Below are 21,129 nucleotides of genomic sequence, written 5' to 3'. Positions count from 1 at the left end.
CACTTTTCCACTGGGCTTCAGGATGCTAACAAGGATGACACGTTCCACCTGACTCCTCTCTGGTCTCAATCTCTTAAGAGGAATCTCCCTCCATCCCCATCCCTCAAACTTAAGGCTGGTTCCCTTGAGGACCCTGCTTCTCTGGCAGTCATTGTAGTGTACAGCTGCTCATTCACCAATTCTCAAATGCATACTCTGGGGCCAAAAGACAGAGTCAGCACTCTCTCAACTACTCTTACGCACCTCTCCCAGCTTTTGGAACAATTCTTGCCAGTCTTTGGAAGGCCCACACCATCCAGCTAAACCACCTTCCGTCTGTTATTACCATTATCTAATGTCCTCTAGGTCACTGGCATCTGGCATAGGCTTCCTCTACTCTTCAAGTCTACTTGATCCTAGGCATCTTCAACAATCATGTCCTTCACCCTCACCTCACTTCAGCATCCAATTCCCAGGAACATAACTTGGAACTTGAAATTGCCAGGGCCCACTTGATTCCTGTAATCTTAAAACTCAAATTCCTATCTCTGACCACTCCCCCAACTACTTATCACTCTCCTTCTCTTACTCCATTACAACCACTCCATTATACGCTATTCTAGATGCACAGTCTCTTAACCCCCCTTTTTCTCTCAATCTATCTTTTATCTCCTGGCTTTACTTCCTTCCTTATCTAGTCTATATCTCAAATTCTGTCACTTCAACTGCCTTCTTCCTGGCAGCTCATTTCCAACCACTCTTTGACCTTCTACCCACCAAATTTCAGCCCAGAATCAATGCATGATCTGTCTTCTCTGTTTTTACACATAAGTAGTCAAATAATGCTGGGAGGGTCGGCAGGGACAGGACAATCACCATCCAGACTGTGAGGAACAGAAATCTTCAAATTGTATACTGAGCTGAGCCCTGAATGCCATTCAGCAACATTTCTGCCTTTTCCAGCTCAGCTCCTTCTCCTATTTCCCATATCCCAAACCTTCTCTAATCTCTTTGGTCATTTTCTCCATAGTGACACCCCATTTAGCAAGGGCTCTTGATCCTACTTGACAAAGACAGCAGGGAGCCACCATATCCTACACCACCTTCAAAAATACACATATGTATCTCTACAAATACCTACATTTATTTCCTGTTCTCTCAGAAAAAAGTGACCCATCACCGATATAATGCTAATCTCTCCATCTATGCTCTAAATTCCATTCCCTAGCTCCATCAGTTATCTTCTCTTTCACAGCTTCAATCTTCCCCTTCTTTCCACTGGCTACTTCCTTCAATCTGCCACTTCCTTTCAAAAGCTTCCCTGAGATCTGAGTTCTTTAGGGTCTTCTCTGTCCTCCTTCCTCTGAAACACTGGTTCTCAATAGAGGTAAATTTTGCTCCTCAGGAAACATCTGACAATGTCTGGAGGCATTTTTGGTTGTCACAGTTGGAGGAGTACTACTGGCATATAGTGAGTAGGGATCAGGGATGCTGCTAAACATCCTACAATGCACAACTCAGTCCCCTAAAACAAAGAATTATCCAGTCCAAAATGTCAATGATACAAAAGTTGAGAGACCATGCTCTAAAAACTTAATTTTTAGAAAGAGTAGTGTACTGTCAATGTCTCTACTTCCTCACTTTTCAATGTTATCTGGCTTTAGGTCTCATCCATCCACCCAAACAGTTCTTCATACAGTCCGCACCTGGATCAATCTCCCTGAAGAAGTAGGCACTCTTCCTCCTTAAAATCCTCTACTTGAGGGGCCAGCTCAGTGGCATAGTGGTTAAGTGAGCATGCTCTGCTTCGGTGGCCAAGGGTTCACCGGTTTGGATCCCAGGCGTGGACCTACGCACCACTTATCAAGCCATGCTGTGGCAGGCATCCCACATATAAAATAGAGGAAGATGGGCCCAGATGTTAGCTCAAGGACAATCTTCCTTAGCAAAAAGAGGAGGATTGGTGGCAGACGTTAGCTCTGAGCTAATCTTCCTCAAAAAGAAAGAAAATCCTCTACTTCGAAGGCAATAATGAAGATGAAAGCAGAAAATAAATGAACAGAAAACAAGAGAAAAAAATCAGTGAAGCCAAAACATGACTCTGAGAAGAGCAAGAGAACTGGAAACTTATCTTCACACAAAAACCTCTATGTGACTCCTTACAGGAGATTTATTCATAACTGCCGAATATCAGCAAGAACCAATATGTCTTTTAACAGATGAATGAATAAACTGTAGTACATCCACACAATGGAATATTTTATAGTGATAAAAAGGAACTAGCTATTAATTCATCCAATGAAATGCATGAGTCTTAAATGCATTTTGCAAAGTGAAAGAACCCAGACGAAGGAAAAAAGGGAAGGGAAAGAGAGGGAAGAGAAAGTGGGTGACTACAAGGGGGCCCATGGGAGAATTTTTAAGATGATGGAACTGCTCTGTACGGTATTGGGGTAAGGAATACATAATTCTATGCATTTGTCAAAACGCACAGAACTGTACATCACAAAGAATAAACTTTAATGTATGCAAATTTTTAAAAATCAACTAGGAGTTTGGGGGATTCCAGGATGGAATGCACACCACGTAAAAAGAATGTACTGTACTACAAGCATATGATAGAACCACAAAAAAGTAGCTAGAATATATAAAGGACTCTTCTAACTCAACAACAAAGAGATAACCCAATTTAAAAATAGGACTATTTTTTTTAAGATTTTTTTTTCCTTTTTCTCCCCAAATCCCCCCAGTACATAGTTGTATATTTTAGTTGTGGGTCCTTCTAGTTGTGGCATGTGGGACACCACCTCAGCATGGCTTGATGAGCGGTGCCATGTCCACGCCCAGGATTCGAACCGGTGAAACCCTGGGCCACCAAAGTGGAGCAGGGGAACTTAACCATTCGGCCATTGGGCCAGCCCCCAAAATAGGACTATTTTTAAGACTTGAATGCATCTTTCTCCAAGGAAGATATACAAATAGCCAATAAATACATGAAATGATGCACAGTATCATTAATCATTAGGGAAATACAAATCAAAATCACAGTGAGAGACCAAAAACAAAAAAATAAGTATTAGCAAGGATGTGGAAAAACTGGAACTCTCACACACTGCTAATGGAAATGTAAAATGACACACCTAGTGTGGAAAAGAGTTTAGAGGTTTCTCAAAAAGTTAAACATAGAATTAACATATGATCCACAAATTCTACTCTTAGGTATACACCCAAAAGAAATAAAAACATATGTCCAAACACAAACTTTGCACATGAATGTTTACAGCAGCACTCACAACAGCATCAAAAAACATTAAGTATATAAGCATAAATCTGGCAAAAGATGTGTAAGAACCATACACTGAAAACTACAAAACACTGCTGAGAGAAATTAAATAATAGTGATGTATAATAAAATAATTAATAAAATAATAAAATTGATGGAAAAAGATATTTTATTCATGGGTTGCAAGATTCAATACAAAACCAGTCCATAGATTTGACACAATCCTAATCAAAATTCCAGTAGGCTTTTTGAAGAAATTGACAAGCTGATTCTAAAATTTCTATAGAAAGGCAAAGGATTTAGAATAGCCAAAACAGGGGCCAGGCCAGTGGCACAGTGGTTAAGTTCACGTGCTGTGCTTCAGCAGTCCGTGGTTCACAGGTTCGGATCCTGGGAGCAGACCCACATACCACTCATCTAAGCCATGCTGTGGCAATGTCCCACATACAAAATAAAGGAAGACTGGCACAGACGTTAGCTCAGCAAGAACCTTCCTCGAGCAAAAAGAGGAAAATTGGCAACAGATGTTAGTTCAGGGCCAATCTTCCTCACCAAAAAAGGAACAAAAAAGAATAGCCAAAACAATCTGAAAAAGAACAAAGTTGGACAAGCAACACTACCTGATTTCAAAAGTTACTATAAAGGTGTAGTAATCATGATAGTGTAGTATCAGTAAAGGATAGACACATAGCTCAACACAGAATCCAAAAATAAACTCACACATATATGGTCAACTGATTTCTGACAAAGATGGCAAAAGGCAATGCAGTGGAGAAAGAAAAGCCTTTTCAACAAATGGGGCTGAAAGAATTGGATATCCTATGTAAAAATAATGAACTTGGGTCCATATGTCACATACACAAAAATGAACTCAAAATAGATTACAAACCTAAATGTAAAACCAAAAACTATTAAACCTCCAAGAGAAAATTCAGGAGAAAATCTTTGGGAACTTAGGCAGAGATTTCTTAGATATAACAGCAAAAGCACAATCCATAAAAGAACAAATTGATAAATCAAACTTCATCAAAACTAAAAACTTCTGCAAAAGACATTGCAATGAAAAGACAAGCCATAGATTAGGAGAAACTCTTTGCAAAGCATATATCTGATAAAGGACTTGTGTCTAAAAAAAGTAAAGAACTCTCAAAACCCAACTATAAAAAAAAAATCCAATTTTAAAAGAAGAAAAGACTTGAATGGACACTTGACCAAAAATGATATGCAGATGATTAAAAGAAATGCTTAACAGTATTAGTCATTAGGGAAATATAAATCAAAACCATAATGAGATACCACTACACACCCATCAGAATGACCAAAATAAGAAATAGTGATAATACCAAATGCTGCCTAAGATGCAGAGAAACTGGGTAACCTCTGCACTGCTCGGGGGAATGTAAAAGTTTGGCAGTTTCTTATAAAACTAAACTCACATATTGGAGGTTGGGAGGCAACCTCACTTTTGGGCACTTATACCAGAGAAGTGAAAACTTATATTCACACAAAAACCTGTATACAAATGTTCACAGCAACTTTATTCATAATAGTCAATAATTTGAAATAATCAAATGTCCTTCCATGGGTAAAAGGTTAAACAAATTATAATACATCCATATCATGCAATACTACTTAGTAATTAAAAGGAACAAACTTAATGTATGCAACAACTTGGAAGGATCAACAGGGAATTACACTAAGTGATAAAAGCCAACTTCAAAAGGTTAAATACCATACGACTCAATTTATACAACATTTTCCTGAAATAACAGTATGGAGATGGAGAACAGACTAGTGGTTGCCAGGAATTAGAGATGGGGACACGGAGGAGGAAGGGAAGTGGATGTGGCTATAAAGAGGGTAGTGAGATGGAACTTTGTGGTAACGAAATAGTTCTGTCTCTTGATTGTGGTAGTGGTTACAGGAATCTACACATAATGATAAAACTGCGCAAACTATACACATACACAAATGACCACATGTAAAACTGGTAACATCTGAGTGAGTTTGGTGGATTGTACCAATGTTATTTTCCTGGTCTTGGTAATATACTATAGTTATGCAAGATGTTATCATTGGAGGGAACTGAATGAAAGACACTCAGAGCCTCCTTCTATATTTTTTTTGTAACTTTCTGTGAATCTATAATTATTTCAAAATAAAAAACTTGTTTTCTTTTTTGCTGAGGATGATTGGCCCTGAGCTAACATCTGTTGCCAATCTTCCTCTTTTTCCTTGAGGCAGATTCACCCCGAGCTAACACCTGTGCCAATCTTCCTCTATTTTGCATGTGGGACACCACCACAGCATGGCTTGATGAGTGGTGTGTAGGTTCGAGACAAGAATCCAAACCTGTGAACCACCAGCTGCCAAAGCAGAATGAACTAACTTAACCAGTACGCCATCTAAAAAACTTTTTTAAATAGGCAAAAGACTTGAATAGATACTTCACAAAAAAGGATACACTGATGGCAAAAAAAACACATAAAAAGATGCTCAACAGCATTAGTCATTAGGGAAATATACAATAAAACTACATGGAGATACTACTACACACCTATTATAATGGCTAAAATTAAAAAGACTGACCATACTGGGACCAGCCCAGTGGCCGAGTGGTTAAGTTCGTGTGCTCCACTTCGGTGGCCCAGGGTTTCGCCAGTTCAAATCCTGGGCATGGACATGGCACCACTCATCAGCCCATGCTGAGGCGGCCTCCCATATGCCACAAGTAGAGGGACTCAAAACTAAAAAATATATACAACTATGTACCAGAGGGCTTTGGGGAGAAACAGGAAAAAAAATAAAATCTTTTAAAAAAAAGAAAAAGACTGACCCTACCAAATGTTGGTGAAGATGTGAAAATACACATTTCCACTACTAATAGGAATGAAAAATGATAGATCCACCATGGAAAACAGTTTGGCAGTTTCTCAAAAAGTTAAATATATCCCTACTATATGATCCAACCATTCCATGCCTAGGTATTTATCCAAGGATAAAGGAAATATGTGTCTATACAAAGACTTACACATGAATGTTCACAGCAGCTTTATTTGTAATAGCCAAAACTCGGAAACAATTCAAAAGTCTCTCAAGAGGTGAAGGGACAAACGAATTATGGGATATGCATACAATGGAAACTACTCTCTAATAAAAATGAATGACCTACTGATATGTTCATTAACATGGATAAATCTCAAAGTAATAATGCTGCACAAAAAGGAGTATATACTTCATGATTCTATTTATATGTTTTCTATAGTGACTTCAGTGGTTGTCTGGGAAAGGGGGAAAGGTGAGTGGGAGGGAATGATTACAAAGGGACACAAGGAAACTTTTGGAGATAATGGATATGTTCACTCTCTTGAATATGGTGAAAGTTTCATAGATATACATATGTCAAAACTTATCAAACTTCACACTTTAAATAAGTACAGTTTATTACTGAAAGGGATCAGAATATGCCACCCCAAAACATGCCAATTTGACATAAGGATTATTTGAGCTGAAGGCAATTGAAAAACAGAAAACAAGAAGAACTCTCTGTCCTCTCTCCCTTTCTGCCTAAAAGTAGGGCATAAATTTCCCTTTGTAAAGTGACATAAATTTCCATTTGTAAAGATGGTCCCCTCTCCAGTACCAGGAATAGGAGAACTACTCTTATCCACATAACAAATCTTACTAAACAACTCTTATTTATGAAACATTTCCTAGTCACCTTCCCACAATTTACACCGCAGGCCGCAAGAGCCCAAACTCCCTTTTATGTTGTCTAGTCATTTCTCCACACTTTATCACTCTTAGGTAAAATGGTATATAAACCTCCCAAACATTTCACAGTGCCTGGCAAATTTTACTAAACAGAATCATCCTCTCCCCTCCCCACCTCCAAATCTGCTTCTCCTCCTACCACAATTGACCCAAACTAGAAAAAAACAAATAATCCTAGCCTCCTTCTTCTCCTTACTCAAGTGATACCAGGTCCTATTGATTTCTCTCCCCTAAACCTATCTCAGCTTTATTTTTACTTTGCCATCTCTTCTCCTCTGCCCTTATCACTTCTCAGATACAACATCTGCCCTGGCCTCCATTCCTGCCTTACTCAATACATTATCCACAGTGTAGCAGAGTGATCTAAGCCACAAATCTGACATTCCTGTCCAGCTTGCAGTCTTCCAATGGCTCCTTGCTGTCTTCAATCTAAAATCCAAACTCCTCAATTCAGCATAATAGACTGTCCTCTAGTCACATCTGGACACTACAGCCTGATCTTAAACCTTTCCAAATTAAAGGACCATGGTCTCTAACTTGTGTCTTTGGGTGTGGTCATCAATGGGCCTGAAATGTATTTCCTACCTTATCTATCTAGGGAATCATCCTACTGGATTCAGCCCAATTGCAACCTCTTCTCCGACTTCTCAAAGTCAAGCTCTTCACCATTTATGCTCTCAGAAGGCCTTCTATGTACCTGTATTATATAAATATTGCTGTATTTATTTACACGTCTACTCCAATAAACTGAATCATATTCACACATAATAATAGACAATAAATTTTATTAAAAGACTGAATGGTTAGTATATTCACTCAGCTAATGGTCTTGAGGTCCCTTCCGTTGAGTTATTCTAAGATCTCATACAATGTTTCTGTCTGGTATCTACTTTCTCTTCCCAGTGCATATCCTTCTATTTCATCCTTAAACAAACGATAGCGTTAAAGACAGAGTGAAATGAAACACTTCTTTAATAAGCATTTTTAAAATACTTTACTATCCCTACTTCGAAAAATGAGGATTGGCTTAACTAGATGACTCTGTGTTTATGCTTCCATGCCTGCATGACCATCTGATTCCACCTGAACTACACAAGGAACAGCAATTTGTTGCCCCACATATCCCACCCACCAGACACTAAGTCCACTATTCATAGAAACCCAATAGCCATACCTCATTCTCTGTCTTTCTCTGCACTTACATATAAGCTCTCACATCCACCCCAAGAACTTTAACAAAGGAGGAGAAAAGAATTCCTCAATTGCTAGCATACTGCAGATAGTAAATGTAGAGGATTCTTTTGGTTGATTTTCCCAGCCTCTACCCCCAGCATCCATTTTCTCCTCCGTTCCTAACAAATTTCATTCCATGTAACCACTCCTCTCCCATGTGACCATGTGTTTCAGGAGAAGCCAACCACATCCTCAGGCCAAGGGATGGGCCTGGTTGGCTAAGAATAATTCCATCTGTCTTTACCAGTGACTAATTTAGGAAAGGGAATATAATCCAATTTTGGTCAATGAAATGAGAGGTTAAGTTTGCTGTAAGCTTCTGGAAAAGTCCTTCCTCATTCTTAAAAGGAAAAGAGCCATGTGAAGGCAGTGTTTGTGTCTCTTTCCCTCCCCTGCCAAACAACAACCCCAAATATAACTACCTTGCACATGTTTCAACTAGAAAACTTAAAGTATTACTATTTTTCAAATAGCGATCAGAAGATAAAACGTTCACACAAGTTTCAAAACAGTAATCAGTCAACATTTACTAGGTAACATAACAACAGAGCCTTCTTGCCTTTGCTCTGAAAAGTTGTGGTAAAGCTCAGAGACAACTGGGTGTGTGTAAAAAGAAACAGGTAGTAAACAAAGAGAAGTCCAAAAGGCAGTACTGATCTTGGGAGACAAGAATAAGCAGCAGATGGCAAATTGATCAAAATATTAAGGAAAAAAATGTGTGTCAGTGGCTAAGGAAGGTAGAGCAATTTTACTTGGGTTCTAAATTCAACCAAAGAAGTAAATAGTACTCACATATCTTTTGGAACATAGAAAAGCAAAATGGTAACTTAGGGGAAAAAAAAATCTGGCCTAACTAGTAATTTAGCATTTTTTAAATTCTGAACTTTTCCCTCATTTAGGTTTAGGGCAATTTTGATGACAAGTCTAAAAATGCTTTAAATTTTAAATATGAAGTGCAAAACAGCCTGCAAAGATCACAAATTAGACCCTAATCAGGACAAAATGGGAGGGAGTTACCAAAGAGAAAGGCCAAATCCTCGTTACCTGAAACCTAAAATAATATGATCTCTTGACCTCCAGATCCACAAGGAAGCAAAGAGGCCCAAAAGAGCTAAATTTGGGCCTAGCAACAGTTAGCTGTGGCGGTACCCTCAAGTGATCTGGCTGCATCAATGCTACCATTTAAAAATTTCTAGGGGGCCAGCCCCATGGCCAAGTGGTTAAGTTTGCCTACTCCGCTGCGGTGGCCAAGGGTTTCGCCGGTTCGAATCCTGGGCACAGACACGGCACCGCTCATCAGGCCATGTTGAGGCGGCATCCCACATGCCACAACTAGAAGGACCCACAACTAAAATATACAACTATGTACTGGGGGGCTTTGGGGAGAAGAAGAAGAAGAAAAAACAAAGATTGGCAAGATGTTAGCGCAGGTGCCGATCTTTAAAAAAAAAAAAAGGAAATTAAGCAACTTATTAGACAAGGACAAAGGACTAGGAGTCAGAGGTCTTGGATCTCTGTTTTGCAACTAACTAGTTAAACGACCCTGGGCAAGTCAACTTGAACCTCAATTTCCTCTCTTGTAAAATGAAAGGACTGAATTAGCCTGAAATTATTCTGTGCTTTTTAGCAATGTCACACGATTAGCAATAGACATGAATCTAGAACTCAGACCTAGCTCAGTAGTACCTCAAAATAATGTTTCTAAATAGCCTCACAAAAGGGAGAAAGACTATGAAACAACATGTGGATGGCAGAGGCAGTTAAGACAAATGGGTGGAGGGAAAGGTTTCATGTTGGGACTAAAAAGAGATGGATAAAATTAAAGGTGATGAACTTGATATTAACGTACAGAGTAAGGGATATAAAATAGGTGGAGCACAATGAGGAAGATCAGAGAAGAGGCAGGTTATAAACGCAAGGGAGCAGGAATCAAAGATAACCTTAGCTGTGACTTTCAAAACTGAATTTGGGGGGATAAAATACGAAGAGAAAATTACACAAATCCAAACAGGAGGTGACCAACACTTTGACCACAGAGCACAGAGACAGGGGGAGATATAACTCATTTTCAGGAAGTGGAAAAATTTAGTAACCAACTAACCCAATAAAAAGACAGCAATAAGCTAATTTAATTTAAAAAATAATTTTTAAAAAACGTATTAAGGAACTACAGACATGGGAAATATGGCTTGAATAACAAGAACATCTCAATGTCATAACAGTTTTAATATAATCAGAACTATGAAACCATCTCCTAGAGCTGTTTCTCAAACTGAAGGTAGTGATCAATTAATGAGTCGTGACCAACAATTTTTTAATATAATGAAAAAGAAAATGTCAGGATAATGTCAGGGTGGAGTAAAGGTAAATGGCTGTTTTATCTGAAATTTCTATCTCAGTTGTCCATGTATAAATAAGTAGTGTGTGCTAGGTTGAAATATAAAACATATTTCTTACTCTGCATCATGGTCAAAAAGGTTTCAAAACTTTTTATTATGGAAGTTTTCAAAAATAAAGTAGAGAGTAGAGTATAATGAGTCCCCATATAGCTACCATGTAGCTTCAACAATTTCTGAATGTCATTTTTTTTCCTGAATGTCATTTTTATTGAACAACCTTTACTGAAAGGAAGTGAAAACTATAAGAACTCTTATGTTGCAATAAAAAATTTAAAAAGCAACATTTAAATAAAACTTTCTATACTTTCCCCAAAGACTTTCCTTATATAAAGGACGAGTTAAAATTTATATTCCTTTAGTATTCAATATGATCTCACAAATGGCAAAATGTAAGATATAAATTTCAGATCTTGTTTGCCAAATCAAATGCCTACTATTTTTGTGAGTTAATCTCTATCAATTATAGTTAATTTAATTAATTTAATTATAATTAATTATATATTATATAATTAATTATATATAATTATATATATTATATAAATATTTAATTATAATTAAATATAATTAATTTAATAGTAAGATTAAAAATCTAGTCTTAAAATTAAGACCAAGTTCTCTAGTTTCATATGATCATAAATTTAAAAATTCAAGTGAATTGACAATACTTAATAAATAAGAGACTGATGGATACAAGCAACAAGATCAAACATTAAAATTTTTAAAAATAATTTCTAAGCCCTTAACTAAACAATAAATGAATTTTTCTGACCCCATACAGTTACTGAGAAAATATTTTGAAAATTTAAAAATACCTACCCAAAAGCATATCATAAGATCACTTTACTTCCTATTTATGTCCACCACTAATTCATCTCACCACCCCATTGCTAATACTACAAAATCAAAGGAAGAAATATATTTTGTAAATCAGACACATAACAATTTTTATTTGTTAAACCGTTTTCTTGAAAAATTACATGCAATAGCAAATACTATCAACTTCACGATGTTATTTTTTAAAGTGAACATTTTTCCTATCCTAATCTAGCACCTTAAAGAGCTTGAAGAGTTTTTGAATGTCATTTTTAAAACTTCTTATGGAAATTTTTAAATATACACAAAAGTAGAGAGACTATTATAATGAACTCCCATATACCGATCATTTAGCTTCAACAATTTTTGAATGTCATTTCTTTCCTGAATGCCACTTTTACGTAAGTTTTTATTTTAAATCAATATTGAAAAATATTTACATTTAAGTACAACTCACAAACTGTCCACTAAAGTTTTCTAGCCAATGATTATGCTGATGGAAAAAAATGCCTTTAGAAATATTTTTACATGTGATACAAATCAACATTATTGGAAAAAAGTTACAATTTCAAAGCTCACATAATCCTACCTATTTTCTAATTAAAATAAACAGCAAAGCTTGTGAAAATTTAACACAAAATTAAAAAATAAAAAAATTTATTTTAAGACACTGAAAACAAATTGTAAAATATTAAAACTCTCACCTGCTTCTGTAACATAAGAGTTATCGATACTGTACATTTTGTAAGAAAATGAAGCCCTTCAAGTTACTTCTCCAGTGTACCAAGTATTTTCAAGCTTTCATAGACACGTAGTTCCCTTACACACAAGAATATCAATATGTTAACTAGAAGTGTACCAATGATTAAATTTCACCTATCAATTCAGACAATTCATAGATCACACCACTTAAACCTTACAGGTCCAATTGCTCCTCTCTTCTAAAGTTTACCAAATTCAGGCAAACAGGTGAGAGTCATGAAATATAATTATATAAACATTGCCAGAAATGCTGAAATATAGGCAGATCCATGCTATACCTGAGTTAAAATTATGGCTGTCAAAAAAGTTTGCTCCTGCTTGTGACTCTCCTAAGCCTCCCTGAACAAACTCACTCCTCTTAAATTCCACTGTTACTTGAACCTCATATGGCATGCCTGGGCAAATTTGATGACTTGGATTTTGTTTTAAAAGCCAGGCTTACTGCCAAGTCTGCTGTGTCTACTCCCCTGTCCCACCAGGACTGCTTTAGACAACACCTCCCTTATTTATGTTACTGCTGTGAGCAGTCAAACTACCGCTTACTATCAAATGAAGCTCAACCTACTCAGGTTTCCATCCTCTCAAGAGTAATGTGATTGACTTCACTGTATTATGGCTTCCTCAACCTCACATCTTATTTAAAATAAAACACCACCATACTGAATCATCAACTACTCAATACTAAGAAGGAAAGCAAAGGACAAGTTACACTTCACAATCAGTAACACAACTTGTTATTTTCTCTTAAAAGATTTCCATTTTAAAATCAGTATTCATATTATTACTTTCTCTGAAGAAAAATTAATTCCACATTTTCTTACCAAAAATGTTCTTACGATCACACTTCATTGAAAAAACAAATACAGAGCAAAACTCCAAAGCAGAACTTGGGATATGCCTTCAATAAAAATACGTATAATTTTAGGCAAAGTTTACTGGTTGCCACAGAAAGGTAAGTCATAATAAGAAGTTGATTCTACAAATTACTCTAGATTAATACCTTAAAGGCTTAAGATACAGGCCTTACTAGACCTCTACAATTTCTTGACCATGTACATAATACTCAAGTTTTAATTTTTATATCCTCTAATAAAACTACTACAGTATTACCTCTGCTAATAGTTTAGAATATATGCCAAAATATCTCTTCTGTATTGGCAAATGGGAAAATCTAAGAAAGCGCAGGCACAGCAATGCTCTTAGAATGATAAAGTTTTAACAAAACAATATGACATTGAAATTTTTTCCTCTATTTTTCCCCACACTCACTAAAACTTTTATTCACCAATCTCCATCACAAAATTCTGCTAATACCCCCAGAAGCATCCTCTACCCCATCAGGAAAAATGTCAAAGAAACAATATATTATTCTTCCAAGTGAAATGGTGAAATGTTTATCACTGACCAATCAGCTAATACATATTTTCACCACATTCAAGTCTAAAGAAAAACCTGACCGATGGTATGAAAGTAAGGCTCAGCAGTAATGAAATCCTCCTTTACAGTACCTAGTGTGCTGTACTAACACACCATTAAATTTCTACAGGAAACCATACAAGCAACTTCCCTTTTTTCGTACTGATTTAAATATCCAATTATACTTAGTATGGTTAGCAAAACAACCATCTTTCACACTATACTGAGGCAGTAACAACTTAATTCAAGAAAGTAGAAAAACATAATTAAAAGTGAATGACCTTCAGTACTTATATTTAGTAAGATATGAGAAAAAAGGTAAGATTGCAAAGAATAATAGAATTAAGAGGATAAAATAAAAATGTCTAAGACAAATATTCCAAGACATTTAAGTAAGGCTTAAATGACTGGATCTCTCATCTGCCCCTACTCTCTCTCAACGTTTTAGTTTAACATAGGGAAAAGAGTCTAGAAAAGAGGAGGAAGTAAAAAATAACCTATCACAAGTTTGTGTGTGTGTGCATGTGTGGGTTTAAAGAAATGTTAACTACCACCAATCAATGAGCACCACTGGACCAAGGACTGTGCTAAGAGCTTTAAACACATTATCTCATTTAACACAAGCTATAACAAAACTGTTGAGTAAAAATTATCAATAAAAATTGAAAAGTGAGAAAACAAAATTATCTAAAGACAGTAAACTATAAAGAATACATGAATCAGATCTCCAAACACTAAACAAAGCAAAAACACCACAGATTAAAAAGGACAATGATCTAGGAAAGGTTCCTCAACTTTACATATGAAAAAGTTGTGTATTAAAGTGATATCTGACAAATTACACATATCTTATCATAAATTAAATTTCTTACAAAAATACACATTGTATCTAAGATACTTCTCCCCTTTAAAAAAGCAGCCATAGATAAGATACAGGATAGCATACACTTCCCAGTGATTCTCATTCAGGGCTAGAAGGTCAATTATTTAGTAATGAACAAACCCTAAGAATTAAACTTTAAATTTGAAAAGCAAAGATTATGATAACATCAAACTAAACTACAGCTATACACTCAATACACGAAAACAGAGCACCACAAGCTGCCCTTTATAACGGTAAATAATGTTAATAAAATACATTACACATTTAACCAATTTCAAATTCTCCCAAATTTACTATTGAAGTATATCTTCATTTTGAAGCTAGGCATTAAGTAAAAGAAAGTTTAAACAGAATAGTTTGATTAATTTTTAAATGAAAAAATCAAGCTAGCACTGTCCTCATTTTTTTTTTAAAAAAAAAGCTAAAGACTCTAGGATCTTAAATTTTCTTTAATGGAAAATTGCTTACATCTCTGTAAGCAATAACCTTAAAAAGTCAGTCACAAACCGATCTGATGTTATCAAGTGTTAAATCATCAAATCATCTAATCTGCACTTTATTAAGCTTGCTTAGGACATTCACTAAATTCAGCCCCTTGGCTTGTCCTCAGTCTCCATCCACTAACCCCCTCCTCCAAATATTTTTCAAAAAATCTTCTGTATGGAAATTTAGATGAGATACAAGTACACTCAAAACTTTAGAGAGATGGAAAACCTGAAGCCCAAAATTATCAAGATCTGCTGTCTTATGGAACTGACCAATAAAAGCTAAAGAACTGAAACAAGTCTCATCAACTTCCTCTACCACAAAAAAAAAGTGAGCACTGACTCAAAACTTAAGCAGTATGTATTCATTAATCCAACAAATATTAGATGCCTACCATGTTAAAGGCACTGTGCTAGGCACTGATAATACCACTATGAACAAGATATAGACATTATCTGCCCTCATGGAACTTCCATTCCAGTGAGGAAGAGAATCCAAAAACAAGTAAACACACTGATACTGATCTGAATTCTACCAAGCAATTTGTTCTCATGACCGACTTCACTGTATATTATCATCCTAAAAGCATATTAGTTAATCCACTTAGCTCCTTCAAACTACACACTCAAAATTATGCTTATTAAAATGAAAACTAATTTTGTGAACAAAGAATTTTGAAAACTTAGCTTTGAATGTAAAACCTATCTTTCTCAATAGAATTTAAATGTTAGCTCCTAGGTGTTCATAGCAGCACTATCCACAATAGCCTAAAGGTAGAAAAAGCCCATTCATTCAATGGATGAATGGATAAACAAATTGGGGCGTATATACAATAGAATATTATTCAGCCATAGAAAGGAATGAAGTAGTACTACTTCACTCTACATTCTACAACGTGAAGGTTGACACAGAAGGTCACATATGTATGATTCCATTTCTATGAAATATCCAGAATAGGTAAATCCAGAGACATCTCAGATTAGCGACTGGGCCGCCAGGGACTGGGAAGGGGACAGGGAGAACCAGGAGCAACTGCTTATTGGGTTCAGGGTTTCCTTTTGGGGTGATAAAAATGTCCTGGAACTAGACAGAAGTGGTGCTGGCACAACATTGTGAATGCACTAAATGCCACTGAATCATTCACTTTAACATGGTTTATGTCATGTGTATCTCACCTTAATTTAAAAAAAAAAACGAAATACCCACTAGAATATTTTAAGGTGGACTTTTTGTCACAAATAAACCTGCTCAAGTTTAACTTTGGGAATTTCAATTATAAATCAAGTTTTAAATCTTAACTCCTTCTAGACCCATTTTAATATCAAAATGGCTCTTTGGGTTTCTACGTCAAAAATCATTTCTTAAAAAGCTGTTTTCACAGCTTTTGAATGTTATTCATTATTTTGCATGTATATACACTTCCTACTCATATGATAATACTCCCTTATTATTCATTTTTGGTTAACATATTTATTGATCATATATTTGGTATATAATGTGCTCTAATCAAGTTTGTGCCCAATAAAAGTTTGCTGACATCATCAACTGTTTATCTTCTTTATAATGAAAACACTCATTCAAACGGTTTGTCTTTATTTTGTTAAATCTCAATAATCTAAGTACAATTCAATGCCATTCTCTCCACAAATGCCACTTTTCCCCATTTCTACCCCTATTATAACATGCACCACCATTCAGTCTACCTACTACTATAGTTATTTGGGTTATATGTCCCTCGACCCATTTCCCAAGCGCTGTGAGGGGCCTCAGTCATTGCATCCATCCTAACATTACCAAGTACCTAACAGTACCTCAACACAATAGGGGCTTAAATGATGTTAGTAGAATTGAAAGAAACGCAGCCAACAAATACCTACTATAAATTATTTACTACGTTGAAAAAGACATCTAACATATAAAGACTAAAAGGATTGATAAGACAAATACTGCCCAGAGAATGCTTATGCCTTACGTTCAGATACGTTTTTCAGTGCAATTCTCAGAAGTCTGTTGAACATCAACATGAACATGAAGTAATTCATCTAATATCCAGAAAGAATAAATAGGGATTAGTCTTATCCATCTCCCTTTTGAAGTTCGCCTGCATATGTAATAGGGAAACTCAACTTAATGAACCACAGTATTCCAAACCAGGTCACAGGAGAGCTCTAAGTCCCCAGCCATCCTGTTTCTATTTCCTGATTGGTCTGACCTCCAAGCATTATGGTGCCCAGCCTTCCAAATTCACGATCTCCTTTAAAATATCTTCCGAGGTGAGCTTTTTCTTAAAATAAAAACTGATTTCCAGAACTTCCTAGGAATATTATGAACAAGGTACCCCACTTTTTTTTAATCTTCCGAAACACTTCGCTCAAGAAAAGAAACCCAGTTTTCAGAAAAGTCCCGTTATAGCTACACTTCGAATTAAATGTGGGCCATAAACTTGCCCAAGTGGAAGTTAACACGGTAGCATTACTCTCCTGGCAAAGGAGATTTAAACAGACATGTGAAACGAATTTTAGAGCTCCTACACTTCAAGAATGCGCATCTTCCAAATAAAGATTTTTAAAAACCACCTAGAATAGATGAAAAACGAAGTGCGCTTACGCTTCACGGGGATAACAACATTCTCTCCGCACCACGCTGGCAAAGCAGCGACAATCAGACGCCACCTGGGCAGCGGCCCCGACCCTCGGCCTCCAAACCCCCAGCGTCCACTGGCCACAGGCGTCCCGCAGTCGAGTTCCCCACTAGTTCGCTCCCAGGCAAGCCCGCGGCCACTTCCACGTCGCTGCGACCCACACGCCTCCTCAGCGATTTAAATCCGCTCTACACTCACCACACGCAGACACACACGGTGTTACGACTCGGACAACCAAGGGACCAGGGAGGGGGCGAGCTCGTACGAGCTAGGAGAGGAGCGGACGCTCCTCGGTCCCGCCCGGCCCGGCACCCACCTGCAGGCCGCGAGCCCGGGGGCGGCGGCGCCGGCACCCCGTCCTCGCCAAAGACGAGTTTGAAGTCGAGCTCGTCGTGGGCGCCACAGTTTGCAGTAGTCATCGGCGTGGCCCAGGGTGCTGCGGCTCCTCCTCAGGCGGCGGCGGCGGCGGCGGCGGCGGCGGCGGCGGCGGCTCCTCAGCGCCGCTTCATGCCGGGCCGCGCCGGCCAGGAGGTCGCGGCTCCGCGGCAAACTTTCCGGGCGGGGACCGCGACGCTGAGCGTTCCGTTCCGAACTCGAGAGGTGGCCGGGCGCCGAAATGCAACAGGAGTCACCGCCACAGCCACTCGCTGGTGCCTAAGCCTCCACCGTCGCCTTAGCCGATATTCCCCGCCCCCGAACAGCCGCCGGCGCCGGCGCGCTCCCGCGCCGTGCTGCGCGCCCGACCCCGCCCCCTACCGCGCGCCCATCGGACTGTGCCGCCCAAAGGCCACTGGCGCCGCAGGCTGCCGGCCTACCGCGTGACTCCCTCTCCCGGAGGAGGAAGTCACGTGAACGTAGAGAGCTGGATAGCCCCGCTACCTCTTGGGAGTTGTAGTTCGGTCTCTATCCCTCCCTCACCTCCTTCTAAGCCAGGCCCCGGGACCGGGATGTGGGGCCGATAGCCCTCTCTAATTGGATTGGGGAGCCCACCACCCGCCAATCGGAGAAAATCCCTTTCCTTATTGGGCGGACCTCACGTCGAGGAAGGGGCTACAGAGCTCTGGGGTTATGGGTTCGGTAACGGGCGACTGAAGTGTTACTCTCGATGGCTGGCTACGGAGAAGGTGTCAGGGCCCCGGAGGGTTACGTGGACGCCACTCACATCCTAATCCCCCTACCCCAAACCTAATGGCGGAGTCTCGAGGGGGCGGGCACCGGATCGAGCCTCCAGCTAGGTTGGGGCGGAGTCGGAGACCTGGGTTGCGTGATATGTCCCGAGTCTGAGCTCCGGGTCGCTGCAGACCCACCCCTGTGGGGCGGGGCCCGCGCTTGGCTGGCTGCGCCTTTGTCTGCCCCCAGGAGACGGCCTGGCAGCTGCTCCCTCGAGGAGTACCGGCACATTCGAAGCCTCGGCAAAGCGCGACAGGCAGGGCCTGTCCCCTGCTGGAAGTCGGGCAGACTGAATCAGAAAGCCCGTTGTGAACTCGCGCCACTCACTGCCTCTGTGACCTCTGCATCCAAATGCACATCCATGAAAGTGGGAGGGATTATGCTACCTAAACAGTGGCTGTTAGTGGGGAGGAAGTGACACTGTGTCTGAAGAACCGTTTTTCGCTCTCGGCCACTCCCCAGCGGGCCTGTCGTTCCCCGAGAGGACCCAAGATGCCTCCTCCTGAGGTCTGGGGTGAAGGCCATGCCCGGGGACGCTGAGCCTGGCTTGTTTGCTTAGGGCTCCTCCAAGGCGAGGAGTGGACCAGGAGCTGGGAGAGGCAGCGGTGAGGGACTTCCCTAGCTCCAGGCCCCGCAGGGCATAGCATCCCTAGAAGCCCGTTGCTGGAGAAACCCAGGGCGCTATGTCTCAGAAGCTGGGGTGCAGGTGCAAGGGCCCAGGCACATCCCACAACCGCCCACAAAAAGCTCCTGGGAGAAGAGGGCAAGGTGGAGTGGGTTGCAGAGTCAACATATGGACTGATAACTTGAGCTACTAGGGAGCACTATGGAGAGCCCAACTAGACCTTGGGTCAGGAGGACAGGAAATGTCCAGAGTAAGTGAGATGTTCATCTTGGATCGGTTCATCCCCGAAGTCAGAAAACTTTTCCTGCCTTGTGCTCTGTCCCCATACCTGTGCTGGACCTTGGGTCGCAGAGATAAATTAGCCTCCCTTCAGCAGTGGGGAAGAGGAAGCCAACAAATCTATAATCACTGTACAGAGAGACTAGGGCTGTGCCAGGAGCTCAGAGAAGGTTCATAATCCCCTGGCTGCAGGACCTCCAAGGGTTAAATAGGAATTAGAAAGATGGGCAAAAGATAAGGAAGATGGTTCCTGGCAGAGAACAAACTTCCAAAGACTTGGAGACCAGAAAGTACATGCAGCGAGCAGAAGACAAAGGTAAGGCAGGATGAATGGGCAGAGTGCTGCAGGCCACTGCAAGGTATCTGGACTTCATCCTGAGGGCAGTAGGGAGCCATGGAAGGGTTTAAAGCAGGGGACTTCCATGTTCAGAATTCTGGATGAATCACTGGATTGGATTGGGGGAGGGTGAGGTTAGAGACAGGAGAAGATAACTGTCATCAAGGAGTGAGAGCAAATGGCATCAGATGGGTGGAATATCCACCCAAAAAGCTATCCTACCATCAAAGGATCTCCAGCCTTGAGTGCCTTAGTGTGGAACTCATAGCTCAAACACCACACTAACTTTGCAGTTTTATGCCCTAGGTAGATGGCTAGCCCTCCAATTAGTACCACATGTAACATGACCCTGGTATAGTGAAAGGCCCCAGAAGCTTGGCCAGCTCACCTCCCACTCTCCATAAAACTTAATGCAGGATGTGTCCCCCTGCCCCTACATACACATACTTCCAAGGTTATCATCTGGATCGATAAAATGGACCTTTATCTAGCCCCTGTGCTCTCCAGGTATAACTTGATCTGAACCAGGAGCTCAGCCAGCCAGCCAGCCAGGCCAGGGAGAAGGCAGGGAGACCCTGGGCCTGTCAGCCCCACCACTGGGAAGGGACCATAGAAGCTGCAGATGGGTTGAAAAACTCAACCATTCATCAAATGCTCAGTGATGCATCTGTGTTCTCAGCCACTGTGCACCTGGAGAACACTTAGAAGGGGCCATACCTTGGGGAAGGTTTCTGGTCTGGAGAAAACAAAACCCTAACCTGGAGTGATAAGGGCTGGGACAGGGGTAGGCACCAACTGCAGGAAGAGTGTCACCACCTTTGTAAGAAAGGCAGCAATGGCTGGAGCTCTGCAGGCTGTGACAGGGGTCTGTCTCCTACTTGCACACCAATACAAAAACTTTCTCCACTCCTTTTTCTCAGCTAGGGCCAGGACCTCCTCCATGAACTCTTCCTCAGGCCAGCTCCAAAGCTCTCTTAGATGGCAGGAGGCCATCTGACCTGCCTCCAGCCTTCTGAGAGCCCTGTGAAACCAGGAGGCCCAGGGGACTA

The 21,129-nt window shown here is 39.9% G+C and overlaps 1 protein-coding gene across 2 annotated transcripts in view; it reads right to left on the bottom strand.

The window, feature by feature from the left end:
• Positions 1–18,363, bottom strand: part of NFATC3 (nuclear factor of activated T cells 3) — a 126,699-nt gene extending 108,336 nt beyond the window's left edge. The window contains exon 1 of one of the 2 annotated variants that reach the window (XM_046680915.1): positions 17,986–18,363. In XM_046680915.1, the coding sequence (XP_046536871.1) occupies positions 17,986–18,088 (103 nt within the window). In that variant the 5' untranslated portion in view covers positions 18,089–18,363. The remainder of the gene's footprint in view (positions 1–17,985) is intronic. The other variant, XM_046680914.1, reaches the window with a different exon arrangement.
• Between the last annotated feature and the right edge of the window lie 2,766 nt (positions 18,364–21,129).

Source organism: Equus quagga, chromosome 13, assembly GCF_021613505.1.
Source record: "Equus quagga isolate Etosha38 chromosome 13, UCLA_HA_Equagga_1.0, whole genome shotgun sequence".
NCBI classification, from domain to species: domain Eukaryota; kingdom Metazoa; phylum Chordata; class Mammalia; order Perissodactyla; family Equidae; genus Equus; species Equus quagga.
The sequence above is the reverse complement of the archived record's forward strand: the minus strand, read 5'-3'. Positions and strand labels throughout refer to the sequence as shown.